The sequence below is a fragment of the Trachinotus anak genome, unplaced genomic scaffold, assembly GCF_046630095.1.
Source record: "Trachinotus anak isolate AG129_WGS33_773 ecotype Australia unplaced genomic scaffold, CSIRO_AGI_Tana_v1 ptg000024l, whole genome shotgun sequence".
NCBI classification, from domain to species: domain Eukaryota; kingdom Metazoa; phylum Chordata; class Actinopteri; order Carangiformes; family Carangidae; genus Trachinotus; species Trachinotus anak.
The window spans coordinates 5,851,657-5,869,895 of NW_027273875.1; the positions used below are offsets into that span (position 1 = coordinate 5,851,657).

The 18,239-nt window shown below is 41.0% G+C and overlaps 1 protein-coding gene and 23 non-coding genes across 28 annotated transcripts in view; 1 reads left to right on the forward strand and 23 right to left on the reverse strand.

Moving 5' to 3' along the window:
- The window catches only part of cfap54 (cilia and flagella associated protein 54), a 37,956-nt gene extending 19,754 nt beyond the window's left edge, over positions 1–18,202 (forward strand). For 3 of the 5 annotated variants that reach the window (XM_071460108.1, XM_071460111.1, XM_071460110.1), the window contains exons 52-57: positions 54–177; positions 356–500; positions 795–952; positions 15,648–15,794; positions 15,903–16,023; positions 17,061–18,202. In XM_071460108.1, the coding sequence (XP_071316209.1) occupies positions 54–177; positions 356–500; positions 795–952; positions 15,648–15,794; positions 15,903–16,023; positions 17,061–17,116 (751 nt within the window). In that variant the 3' untranslated portion in view covers positions 17,117–18,202. Of the gene's footprint in view, positions 1–53; positions 178–355; positions 501–794; positions 1,748–15,647; positions 15,795–15,902; positions 16,024–17,060 lie in introns of those variants that run through there. The other 2 variants (XM_071460109.1, XR_011684842.1) reach the window with 2 other exon arrangements.
- Positions 4,870–4,941, reverse strand: trnah-gug (transfer RNA histidin (anticodon GUG)). The gene has a single exon. It is a non-coding gene; the product is annotated as a tRNA-His (tRNA).
- On the reverse strand, positions 5,170–5,242 carry trnar-acg (transfer RNA arginine (anticodon ACG)). Its single transcript has one exon. It is a non-coding gene; the product is annotated as a tRNA-Arg (tRNA).
- trnah-gug (transfer RNA histidin (anticodon GUG)) lies at positions 5,386–5,457 on the reverse strand. Its single transcript has one exon. It is a non-coding gene; the product is annotated as a tRNA-His (tRNA).
- Positions 5,686–5,758, reverse strand: trnar-acg (transfer RNA arginine (anticodon ACG)). Its single transcript has one exon. It is a non-coding gene; the product is annotated as a tRNA-Arg (tRNA).
- On the reverse strand, positions 5,902–5,973 carry trnah-gug (transfer RNA histidin (anticodon GUG)). The gene has a single exon. It is a non-coding gene; the product is annotated as a tRNA-His (tRNA).
- trnar-acg (transfer RNA arginine (anticodon ACG)) lies at positions 6,202–6,274 on the reverse strand. The gene has a single exon. It is a non-coding gene; the product is annotated as a tRNA-Arg (tRNA).
- trnah-gug (transfer RNA histidin (anticodon GUG)) lies at positions 6,418–6,489 on the reverse strand. Its single transcript has one exon. It is a non-coding gene; the product is annotated as a tRNA-His (tRNA).
- On the reverse strand, positions 6,718–6,790 carry trnar-acg (transfer RNA arginine (anticodon ACG)). Its single transcript has one exon. It is a non-coding gene; the product is annotated as a tRNA-Arg (tRNA).
- trnar-acg (transfer RNA arginine (anticodon ACG)) lies at positions 7,234–7,306 on the reverse strand. Its single transcript has one exon. It is a non-coding gene; the product is annotated as a tRNA-Arg (tRNA).
- On the reverse strand, positions 7,450–7,521 carry trnah-gug (transfer RNA histidin (anticodon GUG)). The gene has a single exon. It is a non-coding gene; the product is annotated as a tRNA-His (tRNA).
- On the reverse strand, positions 7,750–7,822 carry trnar-acg (transfer RNA arginine (anticodon ACG)). Its single transcript has one exon. It is a non-coding gene; the product is annotated as a tRNA-Arg (tRNA).
- trnah-gug (transfer RNA histidin (anticodon GUG)) lies at positions 7,966–8,037 on the reverse strand. Its single transcript has one exon. It is a non-coding gene; the product is annotated as a tRNA-His (tRNA).
- Positions 8,266–8,338, reverse strand: trnar-acg (transfer RNA arginine (anticodon ACG)). Its single transcript has one exon. It is a non-coding gene; the product is annotated as a tRNA-Arg (tRNA).
- Positions 8,782–8,854, reverse strand: trnar-acg (transfer RNA arginine (anticodon ACG)). Its single transcript has one exon. It is a non-coding gene; the product is annotated as a tRNA-Arg (tRNA).
- trnah-gug (transfer RNA histidin (anticodon GUG)) lies at positions 8,998–9,069 on the reverse strand. The gene has a single exon. It is a non-coding gene; the product is annotated as a tRNA-His (tRNA).
- On the reverse strand, positions 9,298–9,370 carry trnar-acg (transfer RNA arginine (anticodon ACG)). The gene has a single exon. It is a non-coding gene; the product is annotated as a tRNA-Arg (tRNA).
- On the reverse strand, positions 9,514–9,585 carry trnah-gug (transfer RNA histidin (anticodon GUG)). Its single transcript has one exon. It is a non-coding gene; the product is annotated as a tRNA-His (tRNA).
- trnar-acg (transfer RNA arginine (anticodon ACG)) lies at positions 9,814–9,886 on the reverse strand. Its single transcript has one exon. It is a non-coding gene; the product is annotated as a tRNA-Arg (tRNA).
- On the reverse strand, positions 10,030–10,101 carry trnah-gug (transfer RNA histidin (anticodon GUG)). The gene has a single exon. It is a non-coding gene; the product is annotated as a tRNA-His (tRNA).
- Positions 10,330–10,402, reverse strand: trnar-acg (transfer RNA arginine (anticodon ACG)). Its single transcript has one exon. It is a non-coding gene; the product is annotated as a tRNA-Arg (tRNA).
- Positions 10,546–10,617, reverse strand: trnah-gug (transfer RNA histidin (anticodon GUG)). The gene has a single exon. It is a non-coding gene; the product is annotated as a tRNA-His (tRNA).
- trnar-acg (transfer RNA arginine (anticodon ACG)) lies at positions 10,846–10,918 on the reverse strand. The gene has a single exon. It is a non-coding gene; the product is annotated as a tRNA-Arg (tRNA).
- trnar-acg (transfer RNA arginine (anticodon ACG)) lies at positions 14,633–14,705 on the reverse strand. The gene has a single exon. It is a non-coding gene; the product is annotated as a tRNA-Arg (tRNA).
- Positions 18,203–18,239: the final 37 nt, after the last annotated feature.

An 18,239-nucleotide genomic window follows, 5' to 3' on the forward strand; every position in this document is an offset into this window, starting at 1 on the left:
TGCTTATGTTTGTATTTCCTGACTATCCTAACCATCTTAATATCCCCCCTCAGTTCTGAAATGGCAGTTTCATCCTTGGTGCTGCTGCAGACATCACCTGTAATCATGAGAGGATCCCTACCTAGCTCTCAGAAACCTGTGTCTAAGCTCCCACATCCCAGGACTGGAAGTGAATGGGTAGCATGTTTATATGAATTAGTTTGAACAAAACATTTAAGTGGTACCTCTGAGTGTGTTATCAGCTGAACTATGATAATGTCACCTTTTTTCATTCCAAATATGCAAATAACCACAAATGGGCAGTAGAACTGTGACTGATTTTACATGGTGTGTGTTTATGCATGTGTGTGTACAGGGTACAAAAAAAACGCAGCATGGAGACTGTCCCAGAGTAGTTGAAGCTAGTGAAAGAATTGGAGTTTTTTTGTGGCTGCGTTGCCGCATGGCTCTTGTCCGCAGCCTGGTGGCACACATTCATGGAACCGCTGCCCCTTCTCCAGGTATGGTTATTTGTTGTGATGTTGTTTCATGTTTTGAGTAGTGTGTTGTGGACTAAAACAGCTTGACTAATATCATAAGGCTTTCAAATGTCAAAACAAATTAAAGACCTCCTACATGAGCTAGTACTGGATGTACACTTGAAAAACACATGTAGGATTAATTTACTTTGTACCTTTGCATAGTGTCACATAACAAGTTATGTTATACTATCCCCAGTGTGCAGTATAAAGGTTAGTTAGAGAATTATGAAGAATTATTCAATCTGTGCACATACAAATATGTGTGTTTTTAAGGTAAGAACATTAATGAGGAGGCAGCTCGGGTGTTACAGGAGGGTCTTGATGAATGTGCGCTATGGGGAGACCTTGATATTCAAGCCCTTTTGATGGTTGAAGCTGCCGAATTGGACGCACAGAGAGGCAAGAGTGATAACAGCATGGCAATGCTGCAGGTACCAACACACACAAACACCTCTCTTTTCACATTTCATTCATAAATATTTCAGTAGATTTTACAAAAGAAGTAGAGAGAAAAAACATTAACAAAGCAGGGGGAACCAAGTTGGTTATTGATTTCTTGGTCTCCTGAATTTGTGTCCATATTGTCCTTGGATTTATCCAGGTCCAGATATGATGAGCCATAATAGCTACAGTGAAAGTTACTCCATTTTTTCCTGTCTCTGAGGATGTTTTCCCAGAGACAGGGTCTATTTCTATTTACTCAGGGAGTAATTTCCTTGCATATTTATCACTCACTATGTCCATCCATTGTTTAATACTGGGGAGACTTCCTTTTTATACTAGTTTTTAGTTACTGCTTTTTTATAACCAGTAGAATTTTACAGAGATATACAGATCATTTCTTATCACAGCTTCTTCGGTTATCAGTACAAAATATGTCTTTGTATCCTTAGAATTTTTTGGCCATTACAATTTTCTTTTGAAGAACTACAATTAACAGCTACACAAACATTATGAAACTTAAACGGACAATTCAATTATTTCTTTTTAAAACGTTCACCATTAACTATTAAATAACTAGGTGAGGGGCTCTCAACCTCTCTCTCCCTCTATCTAAACGAGTTCAAACAAAAATCAAGTGACTGCTTTCGGGTTACAACTGTTCACTTTTTGGACTGCCCATGAAATTAGCCCATTACTGATAGCCATCTGAAGCAAAGCAGCAATGCCATCTGTGTAGACACCGACCCGCAGCAGCAGTTCAGCAAGGTAGTCGCCATGCACAGGTGAGTTAAGTGGTGAGCCACTTTTGCCATTGCTAGCTTCTTGAAATGTTCGTCGGGGTGATGGTGTGTTGGGGGTCTGATTAAATTTGTTGTTCCGAGTGTTTTCGTGGTTACAAGTTTGGGAGCTATTGTGTCTTCTTCACTTACTGTGAAAAACTTTCGCCAGGGTTTCTATCCGTTCCGTTTAAGTCGGGATCGTCGCGCATTTGAAAATAAAACGCAGTGAAAAGATACAGATAAAGAGAGCAGTTAATGTCGTGGTGGTTGGCTAGTACCGCGCACAACACATCTTACTGTTAACAGCAGCGGCCCGCGAAGCAGAGGCCGCCAGTCAAACTCCAGTATATGTAAAGCACCAAAGTAAAACGCACATGTCTATTGTTGCCGTGACCTGGATTCGAACCGGGGCTGCCACAGCCACAATGCAGAGTACTAACCACTATACAATGATGGCATCCTTGACAGCTGTGAATGAAGGATTCAGTCTCTACTTACCATACTTTGAAAGGCCATTTACCTATCATTTGACAGGTATATTTTGAGGCATATTTTTGGATATTTTCTTCATGGACAAATTTTGCCTTTAAATTTAATATGATGAGGAGGCAAGTACACAAGCAGCAGTGGTTCCATGACAGCTGTGAACGAAGGATTCCGTAAAGGTTTTCCTCAAAACAAAAGACAGTCACTTTTCAAAGATGATTGACCTATCACTGCTATGTTTTTTTCTCATGGACAAATTTTGTCCTTGAAATTAAAATGGGTAGGTGAAAACAAAAGCAACAATGGCTCCACAACAGCCGTGAATGAAGGATTCAGTCCTTTTTTAGCATATGTTGAAAGGCTACTTAGCTAAGGTAAGTAGTGGGTAAGGAGTTAGTGATAGCATGTTTCCACCTCTGTGGCTGTTGACAATCCAAAAGCAACAATGGGTCCTTTACAACCCCATGGATGTCTCAGAATTGCATGTAAATGTTGTGTTTTAGCATCTTGTATAGAATGCCAGTCAAAGTCAGGAAGTATATGGAAAGCACCAAAGTAAAACAACATACCTGTCTACAGGGGTTGCTGCAGCCTTAACGCAGAGTACTAACCACTATACAATCACGGCTACTTGGTTTGGTGACTAGTTGTAGCGATAGCATGTTTCCACCTCTGCGGCTGTCCACAATCCAAACGCAATGGTGGCCACTGTCCACAATACAAAAGCAACAGTTCCTCCACGACAGCTTAAAAAGAAGGGTTTCGGCTCTTTTTTGGCACACGTTGATTGGCGATTTAGACTCTTTTTAGCGTTGTTGTTGTGACTAAATCCACCGCTGCATACGAAAGGTTCTTATACTTTTTGTCAGTGTGTAATAAAAGACCATCAAGTTTCAAGGATGAATTACCATCTCTTTCCTCATGGACAAATTTTTTCTTTAAAATTAATATGATGAGTAGGTAAATCAAACAGCAACAGTGGCTCAATGACAGCTGTGAATGAAGAATTCAGTAAAGGCTTTCCTCACAACAAAAGACAGTCATGTCTCAAGGATGATTTACCTATCTCTGTTGTGTATTTTTCTCATGGACAAGATTTGTCCTTGAAATTAATGTGATGAGTAGGTGAAAACAAAACTAACAGTTGCTTCTTGACAACTATGAATGAAGGATTCAGCCTCTTCTTAGCATACGTTGAAAGGCCATTTATCTATCATTTGACAGCTATATTTTGATAACACACTATGTACATGAGGGAGTATGGAAATGACGGACAGATGACAAGTTAAAGACTAAGTCGAGCAAGCCAGGAAGTATATGTAAAGCACCAAAGTAAAACAACCTACCTGTCTATTGTTGCTGTGACCCAGATTCAAACCGGGGTTGCTGTGGCCACAACGCAGAGTAGTCACCACTATACGATCACGACCACTTGATTGGGTGAGTAGTTGCAGTGATAGCACGTTTCCACCTCCATAATCTAAAAGCAACAATGGCTTCTCGACAACTGTGAATGAAGGATTCAGGCAATTCTTAACATACGTTGAAAGGCCATTTATCTATCATTTGACTTCCTTCACAATCCTGTGAAGGAAGTATGGAAATCTTGTAGAGAAAACCAATCAAAGTCAGGAAGTACTTGCAAAGCAAGGAAGAATGGAAATCTTGTAGAGAATGCCAATCAAAGTCAGGAAATACTTGTAAAGCACCAAAGTAAAACAACGTACCTGTCTATTGTTGCCGTGCTCCGGATTCGAACCCGGGTTGCTGCGGCCACAACACAGAGTTTGTGGGATATTGACAGATGTGTGAGGTTGTTAAGGTGGTGAGTTGTCCATTTCTGGTGTGTGTGTGGTTACTGAGTGCAGAGTTTGTCTGACAGCAGTTGGAAAGAAAGACTTGCAGTATCTCTCCTTCACACACTGTGGGTGCAGCAGCCTGTCACTGAAGGAGCTGCTCAGTGCTGTCAGAGTGTCCTGCATGGGGTGGGAGGTCCAGCGATGGGCTCACCAGGTGCCAAAGATGAACAACGACCAGCTGCTCCACGATCTTCATCAGGTGGGATGTCAGTGCCACCCGCCTGTAGCTGTTGAAGTCCTTAAAGATTAAGTCAAGTTAGCCAGGAGTCCAACCTAGAATCTTCTGATCCGTGGTCAGACGCGTTATCCATTGCGCCACTAGCCCTCTGGCATGGTTGTTACTGGAACCCCATGGATGTCACAGAATTAAATGTAAATGTTATATTTTTGCATTTTGTCTTCGGCACCGGTACCACGCAGTGCTCAGCTATACATACACACTCAACTTTACTATACATTTGGTCTGCACAGGACTTCAGGAGCCTTGAGTTGATGCCATCAGGACCTGCTGCTTTCCTTGGCTTGATCCTCTTGAGTTTCCTCCTTACCTGATTTATTATGAGGGACAGATTGGAGCAGGGTGACTGTGTGCTGGAGGTGGTGGTCGAGGGGGAAGGGCAATGGACAGGGGACAAGGTGGAAGTACAGGGTGACATGAACCTCATGGATGTCACAGAATTGCATGTAAATGTCATATTTTTGCATTTTGTAGAGAATTCCAGTCAAAGTCAGGAAGTATATGTAAAGCACGAAAGTAAAAAAAACACAGATGCCTATTGTTGCCGTGACCCGGATTCGAACCGGGGTTGCTGCGGCCACAACGCAGAGTACTTACCACTATACGATCACGGCCACTTGGTTGGCTGACTAGTTGTTGCGATAGCATGTTTCCACCTCTGCGGCTTTCCACAATATAATCGCAGCAATGGCTCCTTGACAAGTGTGAATGAAGGATTCAGCCTATTCTTAACATACGTTGAAAGGCCATTTATCTATCATTTGACAGCTATATTTTGAAACCATACTATGCAGACGAGGGAGTATGGAAATGACAGACAGATGACAAGTTAAAGGGTAAGTCGAGCTAGCCAGGAGTCGAACCTAGAATCTTCTGATCCGTAGTCAGACGCGTTATCCATTGCGCCACTAGCCCTCTGGTGTGGTTGTTACCGGAACCCCATGGATGTCACGGAATTGCATGTAAATGTCATATTTTTGCATTTTGTAGAGAATTCCAGTCAAAGTCAGGAAGTATATGTAAAGCACCAAAGTAAAAAAAACACAGATGCCTATTGCTGCCGTGACCCGGATTCGAACCGGGGTTGCTGCGGCCACAACGCAGAGTACTTACCACTATACGATCACGGCCACTTGGTTGGCTGACTAGTTGTTGCGATAGCATGTTTCCACCTCTGCGGCTTTCCACAATATAATCGCAGCAATGGCTCCTTGACAAGTGTGAATGAAGGATTCAGCCTATTCTTAACATACGTTGAAAGGCCATTTATCTATCATTTGACAGCTATATTTTGAAACCATACTATGCAGACGAGGGAGTATGGAAATGACAGACAGATGACAAATTAAAGGGTAAGTCGAGCTAGCCAGGAGTCGAACCTAGAATCTTCTGATCCGTAGTCAGACGCGTTATCCATTGCGCCACTAGCCCTCTGGCGTGGTTGTTACCGGAACCCCATGGATGTCACAGAATTGCATGTAAATGTCATATTTTTGCATTTTGTAGAGAATTCCAGTCAAAGTCAGGAAGTATATGTAAAGCACCAAAGTAAAAAAAACACAGATGCCTATTGCTGCCGTGACCCGGATTCGAACCGGGGTTGCTGCGGCCACAACGCAGAGTACTTACCACTATACGATCACGGCCACTTGGTTGGCTGACTAGTTGTTGCGATAGCATGTTTCCACCTCTGCGGCTTTCCACAATATAATCGCAGCAATGGCTCCTTGACAAGTGTGAATGAAGGATTCAGCCTATTCTTAACATACGTTGAAAGGCCATTTATCTATCATTTGACAGCTATATTTTGAAACCATACTATGCAGACGAGGGAGTATGGAAATGACAGACAGATGACAAGTTAAAGGTTAAGTCGAGCTAGCCAGGAGTCGAACCTAGAATCTTCTGATCCGTAGTCAGACGCGTTATCCATTGCGCCACTAGCCCTCTGGCGTGGTTGTTACCGGAACCCCATGGATGTCACAGAATTGCATGTAAATGTCATATTTTTGCATTTTGTAGAGAATTCCAGTCAAAGTCAGGAAGTATATGTAAAGCACCAAAGTAAAAAAAACACAGATGCCTATTGCTGCCGTGACCCGGATTCGAACCGGGGTTGCTGCGGCCACAACGCAGAGTACTTACCACTATACGATCACGGCCACTTGGTTGGCTGACTAGTTGTTGCGATAGCATGTTTCCACCTCTGCGGCTTTCCACAATATAATCGCAGCAATGGCTCCTTGACAAGTGTGAATGAAGGATTCAGCCTATTCTTAACATACGTTGAAAGGCCATTTATCTATCATTTGACAGCTATATTTTGAAACCATACTATGCAGACGAGGGAGTATGGAAATGACAGACAAATGACAAGTTAAAGGGTAAGTCGAGCTAGCCAGGAGTCGAACCTAGAATCTTCTGATCCGTAGTCAGACGCGTTATCCATTGCGCCACTAGCCCTCTGGCGTGGTTGTTACCGGAACCCCATGGATGTCACAGAATTGCATGTAAATGTCATATTTTTGCATTTTGTAGAGAATTCCAGTCAAAGTCAGGAAGTATATGTAAAGCACCAAAGTAAAAAAAACACAGATGCCTATTGCTGCCGTGACCCGGATTCGAACCGGGGTTGCTGCGGCCACAACGAAGAGTACTTACCACTATACGATCACGGCCACTTGGTTGGCTGACTAGTTGTTGCGATAGCATGTTTCCACCTCTGCGGCTTTCCACAATATAATCGCAGCAATGGCTCCTTGACAAGTGTGAATGAAGGATTCAGCCTATTCTTAACATACGTTGAAAGGCCATTTATCTATCATTTGACAGCTATATTTTGAAACCATACTATGCAGACGAGGGAGTATGGAAATGACAGACAGATGACAAGTTAAAGGGTAAGTCGAGCTAGCCAGGAGTCGAACCTAGAATCTTCTGATCCGTAGTCAGACGCGTTATCCATTGCGCCACTAGCCCTCTGGCGTGGTTTTTACCGGAACCCCATGGATGTCACAGAATTGCATGTAAATGTCATATTTTTGCATTTTGTAGAGAATTCCAGTCAAAGTCAGGAAGTATATGTAAAGCACCAAAGTAAAAAAAACACAGATGCCTATTGCTGCCGTGACCCGGATTCGAACCGGGGTTGCTGCGGCCACAACGCAGAGTACTTACCACTATACGATCACGGCCACTTGGTTGGCTGACTAGTTGTTGCGATAGCATGTTTCCACCTCTGCGGCTTTCCACAATATAATCGCAGCAATGGCTCCTTGACAAGTGTGAATGAAGGATTCAGCCTGTTCTTAACATACGTTGAAAGGCCATTTATCTATCATTTGACAGCTATATTTTGAAACCATACTATGCAGACGAGGGAGTATGGAAATGACAGACAGATGACAAGTTAAAGGGTAAGTTGAGCTAGCCAGGAGTCGAACCTAGAATCTTCTGATCCGTAGTCAGACGCGTTATCCATTGCGCCACTAGCCCTCTGGCGTGGTTGTTACCGGAACCCCATGGATGTCACAGAATTGCATGTAAATGTCATATTTTTGCATTTTGTAGAGAATTCCAGTCAAAGTCAGGAAGTATATGTAAAGCACCAAAGTAAAAAAAACACAGATGCCTATTGCTGCCGTGACCCGGATTCGAACCGGGGTTGCTGCGGCCACAACGCAGAGTACTTACCACTATACGATCACGGCCACTTGGTTGGCTGACTAGTTGTTGCGATAGCATGTTTCCACCTCTGCGGCTTTCCACAATATAATCGCAGCAATGGCTCCTTGACAAGTGTGAATGAAGGATTCAGCCTATTCTTAACATACGTTGAAAGGCCATTTATCTATCATTTGACAGCTATATTTTGAAACCATACTATGCAGACGAGGGAGTATGGAAATGACAGACAGATGACAAGTTAAAGGGTAAGTCGAGCTAGCCAGGAGTCGAACCTAGAATCTTCTGATCCGTAGTCAGACGCGTTATCCATTGCGCCACTAGCCCTCTGGCGTGGTTGTTACCGGAACCCCATGGATGTCACAGAATTGCATGTAAATGTCATATTTTTGCATTTTGTAGAGAATTCCAGTCAAAGTCAGGAAGTATATGTAAAGCACCAAAGGAAAAAAAACACAGATGCCTATTGCTGCCGTGACCCGGATTCGAACCGGGGTTGCTGTGGCCACAACGCAGAGTACTTACCACTATACGATCACGGCCACTTGGTTGGCTGACTAGTTGTTGCGATAGCATGTTTCCACCTCTGCGGCTTTCCACAATATAATCGCAGCAATGGCTCCTTGACAAGTGTGAATGAAGGATTCAGCCTATTCTTAACATACGTTGAAAGGCCATTTATCTATCATTTGACAGCTATATTTTGAAACCATACTATGCAGACGAGGGAGTATGGAAATGACAGACAGATGACAAGTTAAAGGGTAAGTCGAGCTAGCCAGGAGTCGAACCTAGAATCTTCTGATCCGTAGTCAGACGCGTTATCCATTGCGCCACTAGCCCTCTGGCGTGGTTGTTACCGGAACCCCATGGATGTCACAGAATTGCATGTAAATGTCATATTTTTGCATTTTGTAGAGAATTCCAGTCAAAGTCAGGAAGTATATGTAAAGCACCAAAGTAAAAAAAACACAGATGCCTATTGCTGCCGTGACCCGGATTCGAACCAGGGTTGCTGCGGCCACAACGCAGAGTACTTACCACTATACGATCACGGCCACTTGGTTGGCTGACTAGTTGTTGCGATAGCATGTTTCCACCTCTGCGGCTTTCCACAATATAATCGCAGCAATGGCTCCTTGACAAGTGTGAATGAAGGATTCAGCCTATTCTTAACATACGTTGAAAGGCCATTTATCTATCATTTGACAGCTATATTTTGAAACCATACTATGCAGACGAGGGAGTATGGAAATGACAGACAGATGACAAATTAAAGGTGAAGTCGAGCTAGCCAGGAGTCGAACCTAGAATCTTCTGATCCGTAGTCAGACGCGTTATCCATTGCGCCACTAGCCCTCTGGCGTGGTTGTTACCGGAACCCCATGGATGTCACAGAATTGCATGTAAATGTCATATTTTTGCATTTTGTAGAGAATTCCAGTCAAAGTCAGGAAGTATATGTAAAGCACCAAAGTAAAAAAAACACAGATGCCTATTGCTGCCGTGACCCGGATTCGAACCGGGGTTGCTGCGGCCACAACGCAGAGTACTTACCACTATACGATCACGGCCACTTGGTTGGCTGACTAGTTGTTGCGATAGCATGTTTCCACCTCTGCGGCTTTCCACAATATAATCGCAGCAATGGCTCCTTGACAAGTGTGAATGAAGGATTCAGCCTATTCTTAACATACGTTGAAAGGCCATTTATCTATCATTTGACAGCTATATTTTGAAACCATACTATGCAGACGAGGGAGTATGGAAATGACAGACAGATGACAAGTTAAAGGGTAAGTCGAGCTAGCCAGGAGTCGAACCTAGAATCTTCTGATCCGTAGTCAGACGCGTTATCCATTGTGCCACTAGCCCTCTGGCGTGGTTTTTACCGGAACCCCATGGATGTCACAGAATTGCATGTAAATGTCATATTTTTGCATTTTGTAGAGAATTCCAGTCAAAGTCAGGAAGTATATGTAAAGCACCAAAGTAAAAAAAACACAGATGCCTATTGCTGCCGTGACCCGGATTCGAACCGGGGTTGCTGCGGCCACAACGCAGAGTACTTACCACTATACGATCACGGCCACTTGGTTGGCTGACTAGTTGTTGCGATAGCATGTTTCCACCTCTGCGGCTTTCCACAATATAATCGCAGCAATGGCTCCTTGACAAGTGTGAATGAAGGATTCAGCCTATTCTTAACATACGTTGAAAGGCCATTTATCTATCATTTGACAGCTATATTTTGAAACCATACTATGCAGACGAGGGAGTATGGAAATGACAGACAGATGACAAGTTAAAGGGTAAGTCGAGCTAGCCAGGAGTCGAACCTAGAATCTTCTGATCCGTAGTCAGACGCGTTATCCATTGCGCCATTAGCCCTCTGGCGTGGTTTTTACCGGAACCCCATGGATGTCACAGAATTACATGTAAATGTCATATTTTTGCATTTTGTAGAGAATTCCAGTCAAAGTCAGGAAGTATATGTAAAGCACGAAAGTAAAAAAAACACAGATGCCTATTGCTGCCGTGACCCGGATTCAAACCGGGGTTGCTGCGGCCACAACGCAGAGTACTTACCACTATACGATCACGGCCACTTGGTTGGCTGACTAGTTGTTGCGATAGCATGTTTCCACCTCTGCGGCTTTCCACAATATAATCGCAGCAATGGCTCCTTGACAAGTGTGAATGAAGGATTCAGCCTATTCTTAACATACGTTGAAAGGCCATTTATCTATCATTTGACAGCTATATTTTGAAACCATACTATGCAGACGAGGGAGTATGGAAATGACAGACAGATGACAAGTTAAAGGGTAAGTCGAGCTAGCCAGGAGTCGAACCTAGAATCTTCTGATCCGTAGTCAGACGCGTTATCCATTGCGCCACTAGCCCTCTGGCGTGGTTGTTACCGGAACCCCATGGATGTCACAGAATTGCATGTAAATGTCATATTTTTGCATTTTGTAGAGAATTCCAGTCAAAGTCAGGAAGTATATGTAAAGCACCAAAGTAAAAAAACACAGATGCCTATTGCTGCCGTGACCCGGATTCGAACCTGGGTTGTTGCGGCCACAACGCAGAGTACTTACCACTATATGATCACGGCTACTTGGTTGCGATAGCATGTTTCCACCTCTGGTGTTGACAAGTGTGAATGAAGGATTCAGCCTATTCTTAACATACATTGAAAGCCCACCAGATTTTGATTTGTTGCCTCAGGGCAACAAGATGCTATGAGGGTACTAAAACGCCAAGGTTTTTTATATTATTGGAATGAGGAACAAAAAAGCAATAAATACATTAGAATAAGTTTTATTTCAACAACAACAACAATTTCAACAAGTTTTCTTTCAACAACCACAATTCCAACAAGTTTTATTTCAACAAACAGCCACAAATGGTTTATCAATTAGTGCATTAGAGATTAGCTGCAGTGTGTGTTTATTTTTCTGAATGTTTCTGAATTCTGCATTTTCTCCTTGTCTCACTTCATTGTTGTTGAAGTGCAGGGATTTTTTGATGAACTCCCATCTGTTTAGTGCCATGGTGTCAGCTACCTGGGACACTCGGGTGGCTTTGTTCCAAAACATGTGGGTGCCTGGTAATCCAAACGACGACATGTACACTGCTGTACCCATGAATTGCTCCAGTTCTTTAGTAGTGAGGTTAAGGGCCTTGTTGGTGTTACATTGAATGGCATATAAATTTGACTGCTCTACAACTACCTCCAGAATGTCTTCAGAAAAAAACATCTTGAAGTATTCGTAGGGGGACTTGATATTGTCTGATTTTGGAAGGCTGGCCTGCCATTCTGGGTAATCAGTGATGTTGGCACTGTGGGGTGTTCTCCAACGGGGTAAGCGTGGAACATCTTCCTGTGATACTTCTTCATCTTCATTTTCCTCTTCATCCACAGACTCATTGTCATCAGGCAGGTCATCTGTTTTCAAAAGAAACCAGTAAACATAAAATCAGAATAGGTCATATATACCTCTCTTCACCCACTGATGCACACACGCACACACATGTTCATTCCATACAGTATGTTACTCTACTGACTGAACCCTGTTCTCCTAATTCTCCCTCAAACCTGATTCTGGAGTTCACTCTTCCTCACTGTCATTCTCCTAAGCTCACTGTCGGAAGGAATGAGCCTAACCGCTTGATCATGTTCCTTACACCCATAAAATGTTTGTGCATCCATTTCCTGTGAGTAATAGTAGATAGTACAGCGAAAAAATTGATTATGTTGATAACTATGCATCCCTACACATCTCCATCCATGAGCATGTTATAGTTCACACAAAAGTGGTCTAACTGCACAACGTTGCCCTGAGGCAACGAATGAAAAACTGCCATTTTAGTATATAAATGAAGACAAAAAGTGTCTTTACTCAATCAAATATGCTTTTTCACTTATTCATGCACATCACAGATATTATTTATACAAAGTTATTTAAATATAAACATGTTAAAAAGTGAAATTTATCTTACCTTCTGCTAGCAGTGTTCAAGTCAGCTGTGGTCCCAAAAAGGACTGTTTCACCCCAAGACGAAAGGTCAGTCAGACTTTTAATGTGATGTTTTACTTTAAAAAATGTAAAGGGGCGGTGTGTGGGCCAAAAGAGTGGTTTGTTGTCTGAGGGCAACATCATGCCATACATTGAAAGGCCATTTATCTATCATTTGACAGCTATATTTTGATAACATGCTATGTAGACGAGGGAGTATAGAAATGACAGAAAGATGACAAGTTAAATATTAAGTCGAGCTAGCCAGGAGTCGAACCTAGAATCTTCTGATCCGTGGTTGGATGTGTTAGTGTGCCCATTAGTCTATCAAAGGTTATCAAAAACCCGTGACATGCACCCTGAGTTCGCCGGTTCGAATCTCATTCATTTCCATCAGATTTTGATCACATACACCAATAAATATGTATGATAGCAACTAAAATAATACATAGATGTGAAGCAGGCCTAATAAAGAACTAAACTAAGGACCATATGTGGTAATGAAAACACCAAGTATGACAAATATAATCCTTAGTTAATTATTTACATCGTTTGAGTTGAGGTAATCCTGCCTCATTAAGTAGCTGTAATAATTTAAATAAATAAGAGGAAGAAGACAAGTAAGAAGATGAATGAAAACAAAGATATCTGAACTCATTTTATGTTTTTAATATAGTTATAACGATTTTAAGAGCAATAATAATAATAATAACAGAAATACTAACAATACAATAATAAATATAGTTACAACAACGATAATATAAGAATAATAGTAAAAATGCTACTGCTGTTACTACTACTACTACTACTAATAATAAGAATAATAAGAATAATAATGATAATAAAAATAATAATAATGATGATGAAGTGTAACATCAATAACTTAAGGCATAAATAAATATAAAATGAAGCATAAAATAACTAAATAACTAAAATAAGCTCCATCTGATTGACCTGATAATGTCAGTTTCTTTCCCATGGCAACAATGCAGCGCAATAAAATGTAATGAAATAAGGTGCAAGATAAAAAAACAAAATAAACAAAAAACATAAAGGCACAAACCTAAGCACAACCCAACCAAAATCCCCACTGCACTCACACACAAGTACCAAAACATACCCTGACCTCTGTCTATTTCACATGTGTTGACTTACAAGTAAAAAAAGTAAGAAAAAAGAACTTTATATTTACATGTAGACTACCTACTATGGGACAACATAAAAAAAATAAATAACAGATTAAATAATATACATAAATAAACAAATTTTAAGGAGGTGGAGGGTTGTCCTTTTCTGTTTTCTGTCCTTTTTTTCTCCCGTAACCTTGTTTCTCCAGAACAGCCCTCCATTCGTCATATGACTGAGTCTCAGACACCTCACAGTACCAGTTGCCAAAGTACTGAAGATGTGATGGTGGCTTTCTCTCTTTCTTGCACTTGCTGCAAAGGATTACATCTGTCTTTTTAATGTATTTTCTTTTAAAAGAGCCACTGAGCTCCCTCTCCTGTTTTCTCCTCCTGTATTGCTGAGTTGTGTAAGAAGCAGGTTGACTGGATGTCTGAGTTTGAGCTGATGGTGGAATAGCTGAAGCTGACGGGGGGTTGCAGAAAATCATCTGTGAGGTTCCTGGTGCAGCCATCACTTGTGATGGTCCAGGCCCCCGTAGGAAGCTGCACAGATGGTAAAACAAAGGGGAGAGCGACGAGTGGTGCTGGTGCAATGACAGGATGTGTAAGTGTCTGGGAGACAACCTGAGGTTGTGGTCTCCCTTTGAGCTTTGCCTCACAGATGCCTATTGGTGCCATGACCCAGATTCGAACAGGGGTTGTTGCGGCCACAACGCAGAGTACTAACCACTATACGATCACGGCCACTTGATTGGCTGAGTAGTTGTAACGATAGCATGTTTCCACCTCTGCGGCTTTCCACAATTTAAAAGCAACAATGGCTCCTTGACAGGTGTGAATGAAGGATTCAGCCTATTCTTAACATACGTTGAAAGGCCATTTATCTATCATTTGACAGCCATATTTTGAAACCATACTATGCAGACGAGGGAGTATGGAAATGACAGATGACAAGTTAAAGATTAAGTCGAGCTAGCCAGAAGTCGAACCTAGAATCTTCTGATCCGTAGTCAGACGCGTTATCCATTGCGCCACTAGCCCTGTGCTGTGTTTGCTGCTGGAACCCCATGGATGTCGCAGAATTGCATGTAAATTTGTTTTTGCATTTTGTAGAGAATTCCAGTCAAAGTCAGGAAGTATATGTAAAGCACCAAAGTAAAAAAACACAGATGCCTATTGCTGCCGTGACCCGGATTCGAACCGGGGTTGATGCAGCCACAATGCAGAGTACTTATCACTATGCGATCATAGCCACTTGGTTGGTTGAATAGTTGTAGTGATAGCATGTTTCCACCTCTGCGGCTTTCCACAATCTAAAAGCAACAATGGCTCCTTGACAAGTGTGAATGAAGGATTCAGTCTCTTTTTAGTCCAGTTGTGATAGCATTTATCCACAGCTAAATACCAAAGGTTCTTCTACGTTATCTCTTAGTACTTTTCATCAATGTGTGAGAAAAGATGATGGATCGTGGATGAAACTAAAATGGATGATTTACCTTTCTCCATTGTGTTTTTTTCTCATGGACAAATTTTGTATTTAAAATTAAAACAATGAGTAGGTAAATACAATACCACCAGCGACTCCATGAATGCTGTGAATGAAGGATTCAGTAAAGGCTTTCTTCTCAACAAAAGACAGTCATGTTTCACGGATGATTTACCTATCTCTGTTGTGCATTCAATTTGTACTCACATTATTTGTTATTTAATGTTTTTTGTGCTCACTTGTATTGTTATTATACTACATGAGTCATCATTTGAACTTAATGTTTTCAAGAATATATTTACATTGTATTCTGATATTATTATAAAAATCCAATGCTTTTCCTTGTACAGTTTTTCCAGATGCTTTTTTTCTTTTGTGTCTTTTTTTTCACCTATCTTGTACCTGCTTTTTAGTCAAGGATGTATAATTCTGATTGTTGAATGTGTAATGATTTAAGTAATCACAGTGCTGTTGTGTACGTGTATGCATGTGTGTAGGAAGCAGTGAGCCTGCTGTCAGGACGGACATACATACCACCAGGATCCATTGTTACTCTGGCTCGAGCTACTTTGCTGCTCAGTGACCTGAGAAGAGTACAGAGCACCACACTTCTAAAACTGACACAGAAACTACTGCAAAAGCAGGTACACAAACACATACTTACAGAATATATATACTGGTACCAATCATTATTCAAAATTAGGCAGAGCTTAAAACATTAACATTTAATCTATTTTCTCTATTTCTTTCAGCTGTGTGTTTTTGGTGAGAATGTGGTGTTGGATAATGGAAAATTGTGTGTCTCTCCTCCCGGGCCTAGCAACATCTACCTCCCCTACCTCAGCATACTGGAACAGACCACTTTGCGAATTGGTAAATAAAGAAGTTGACACTTGGTCCATCCCTCTCATTCTCATGAACTCGATATCTCTGTAACACCTTGAGGGAACTTCTTCAAATTTGGCAAACATTCTTTTGGACTAAAGGATGCACTGAGTAGATTTGGTGTTCAAAGGTCAATGTCACAGTAGTGATCTCACAAAACACAGTTTTGGCCTTGTGAACATGATATCCCAGTAACACCTAGAGGGAATTTCTCAAAAAGTTGGCACAAATGTGGACTCAAGGATGACCTGATTACATTTTGGTAGTCAAAGGTTATATCCAAATGGTCAAAGGTCAAGTTCACTGTGACATAATTTTCTGCAAAAACACTTATGGCTGCATCTATATTATATTTCAAAAAATAAAATTTTGTCATAAACCAAACTACTTGCTGATGGTGCTAGATGAAAATTCAAGGGATTCATGTTATTAGGACTCATTCTCCACAGACCTGGAATGTCTTTAGAAAATTACGTGGCAGTCCATCTAATAGTTGTTTAGATGTTTCAGTCTGAATTAAACTCAACTGACCAACTCAATCACAGACCAACATCACACCCCCAGAGCCTTGCCGCTATCAACCAACATAATAAATCTTAAAATGGAAAATTTATCTTAAAATTAACTAAATTGATTTTGATATCAAACTTTACACTAAACCCATGGAGGATGTCCATGGTGTCCAATAAACCATTACTTTAATTATCAATAAATCTTATTCATGTAAGTGATTCACTACTCTGCCTGTAAGATATCAGTGACACTATAGTGACAGCAGTCATTGAAGACCAAAACCATCACATTTTCTCATTTAAGAAGCTGGAACTAGAGGTTTAATCTTCTAAAATACTTCAATAATTAATCAAATACTTGATTGACAATTGACTATTCGATTTATTGACAAATTGTTTTAGCTCTTCTCTGATGCCAGAAAAAGCAGCTTGTCAGCTATAACTGCTTGCAGTGCATGCATACAAACTCAACCAGTTCTTGTTACATTACACTATCTTGCACTGTTTCTGCAGGTCACATCCAGGATCTCAGTGCCATGGAAACACCAGTCTCTGCACAGTCATTATAATCCACTTTCAAGCAGTGTTTGCTCCAGTCCAGCCAGATTGAGAGAGACACTCAAGCACCAATTTCGTATCTGAGCAAACCAACCACCTCCTATCCTACTAGCTCCCCATGCTTGGCCTTATAAACTGAATAGAATGACACCTGTCAGGTGTTGCAATTAGCACTTCTCTCCAACAGTCATGTGCCCGTTGAGTGACATAGCTGGATGCTGAAGTGGGTATAGATCCACATGCATGTCTGTGTTTCTGTTCCTTGGAAGCTTGTTTTGATAAAGAGAGCAAGAATGTCGTGGACAACCTGGTGAAATGGCATATTATGTAATCAACTTAGTATTTGAGAACAGAAGTACTGTATTTTTTAATAGGCTATTAAAATGGATATTGATAGGAGATATATGTAATAATAATATCCGATAACTGGCCCTGGAAACAGTTAAATAAGAATGCATATGTTATGTAATGGATATTTAAAGTTACTGTAAGTGGATATTATCTAGAATTAAAAATGATGACGGTTCTGTAAATTTGTATGAGATTCTTTTGTCTTTATCTTCTTCATTTAATCTTATATTATGTTTATCTGCAAGATGGTAATGAACAGGGAACAAAGAAAGACAACTGTAAGAGTTTGGAGTAAACAATTCTTTAAATACCTGTTGAACTGCAAGGCAAAGTAGCAGTTGAGCCCAGGCAAGTTGTCAGGTTCAGAAATGCTAGCGCCATTACCAAGATTCATGGGTAAAAAAAAGTTGGGTACTAGTACAGGTTGAATGCCTTACCTTAATGCCATTTTAAACCTTATTGCCCCTTTCTAAACCTGAAGTTTGTCAGTGTAGTTTTAAATGACACAATGTGAGTGTTACCTTTGCATTTTTCTAATAACTTGATATGAATTATGTGCTGCAAATATCTCTTTTTAATTTCTGCATATGAGCAGTACTAATGCAAACAAACCTCTCAGACAGTGGAGCTTCTTTCTAGTGTCAATCCTTGTATTAACAGACCTGTGTGGTGAGGCTACATTTTTGTTCACTAATTTATTTTTTACACATTATAGCTGAAGCCTATAATGCTTGCTTTTTAACAATGGTGGAAGATGTATTCAGATCCTTTACTTGAGTAAAA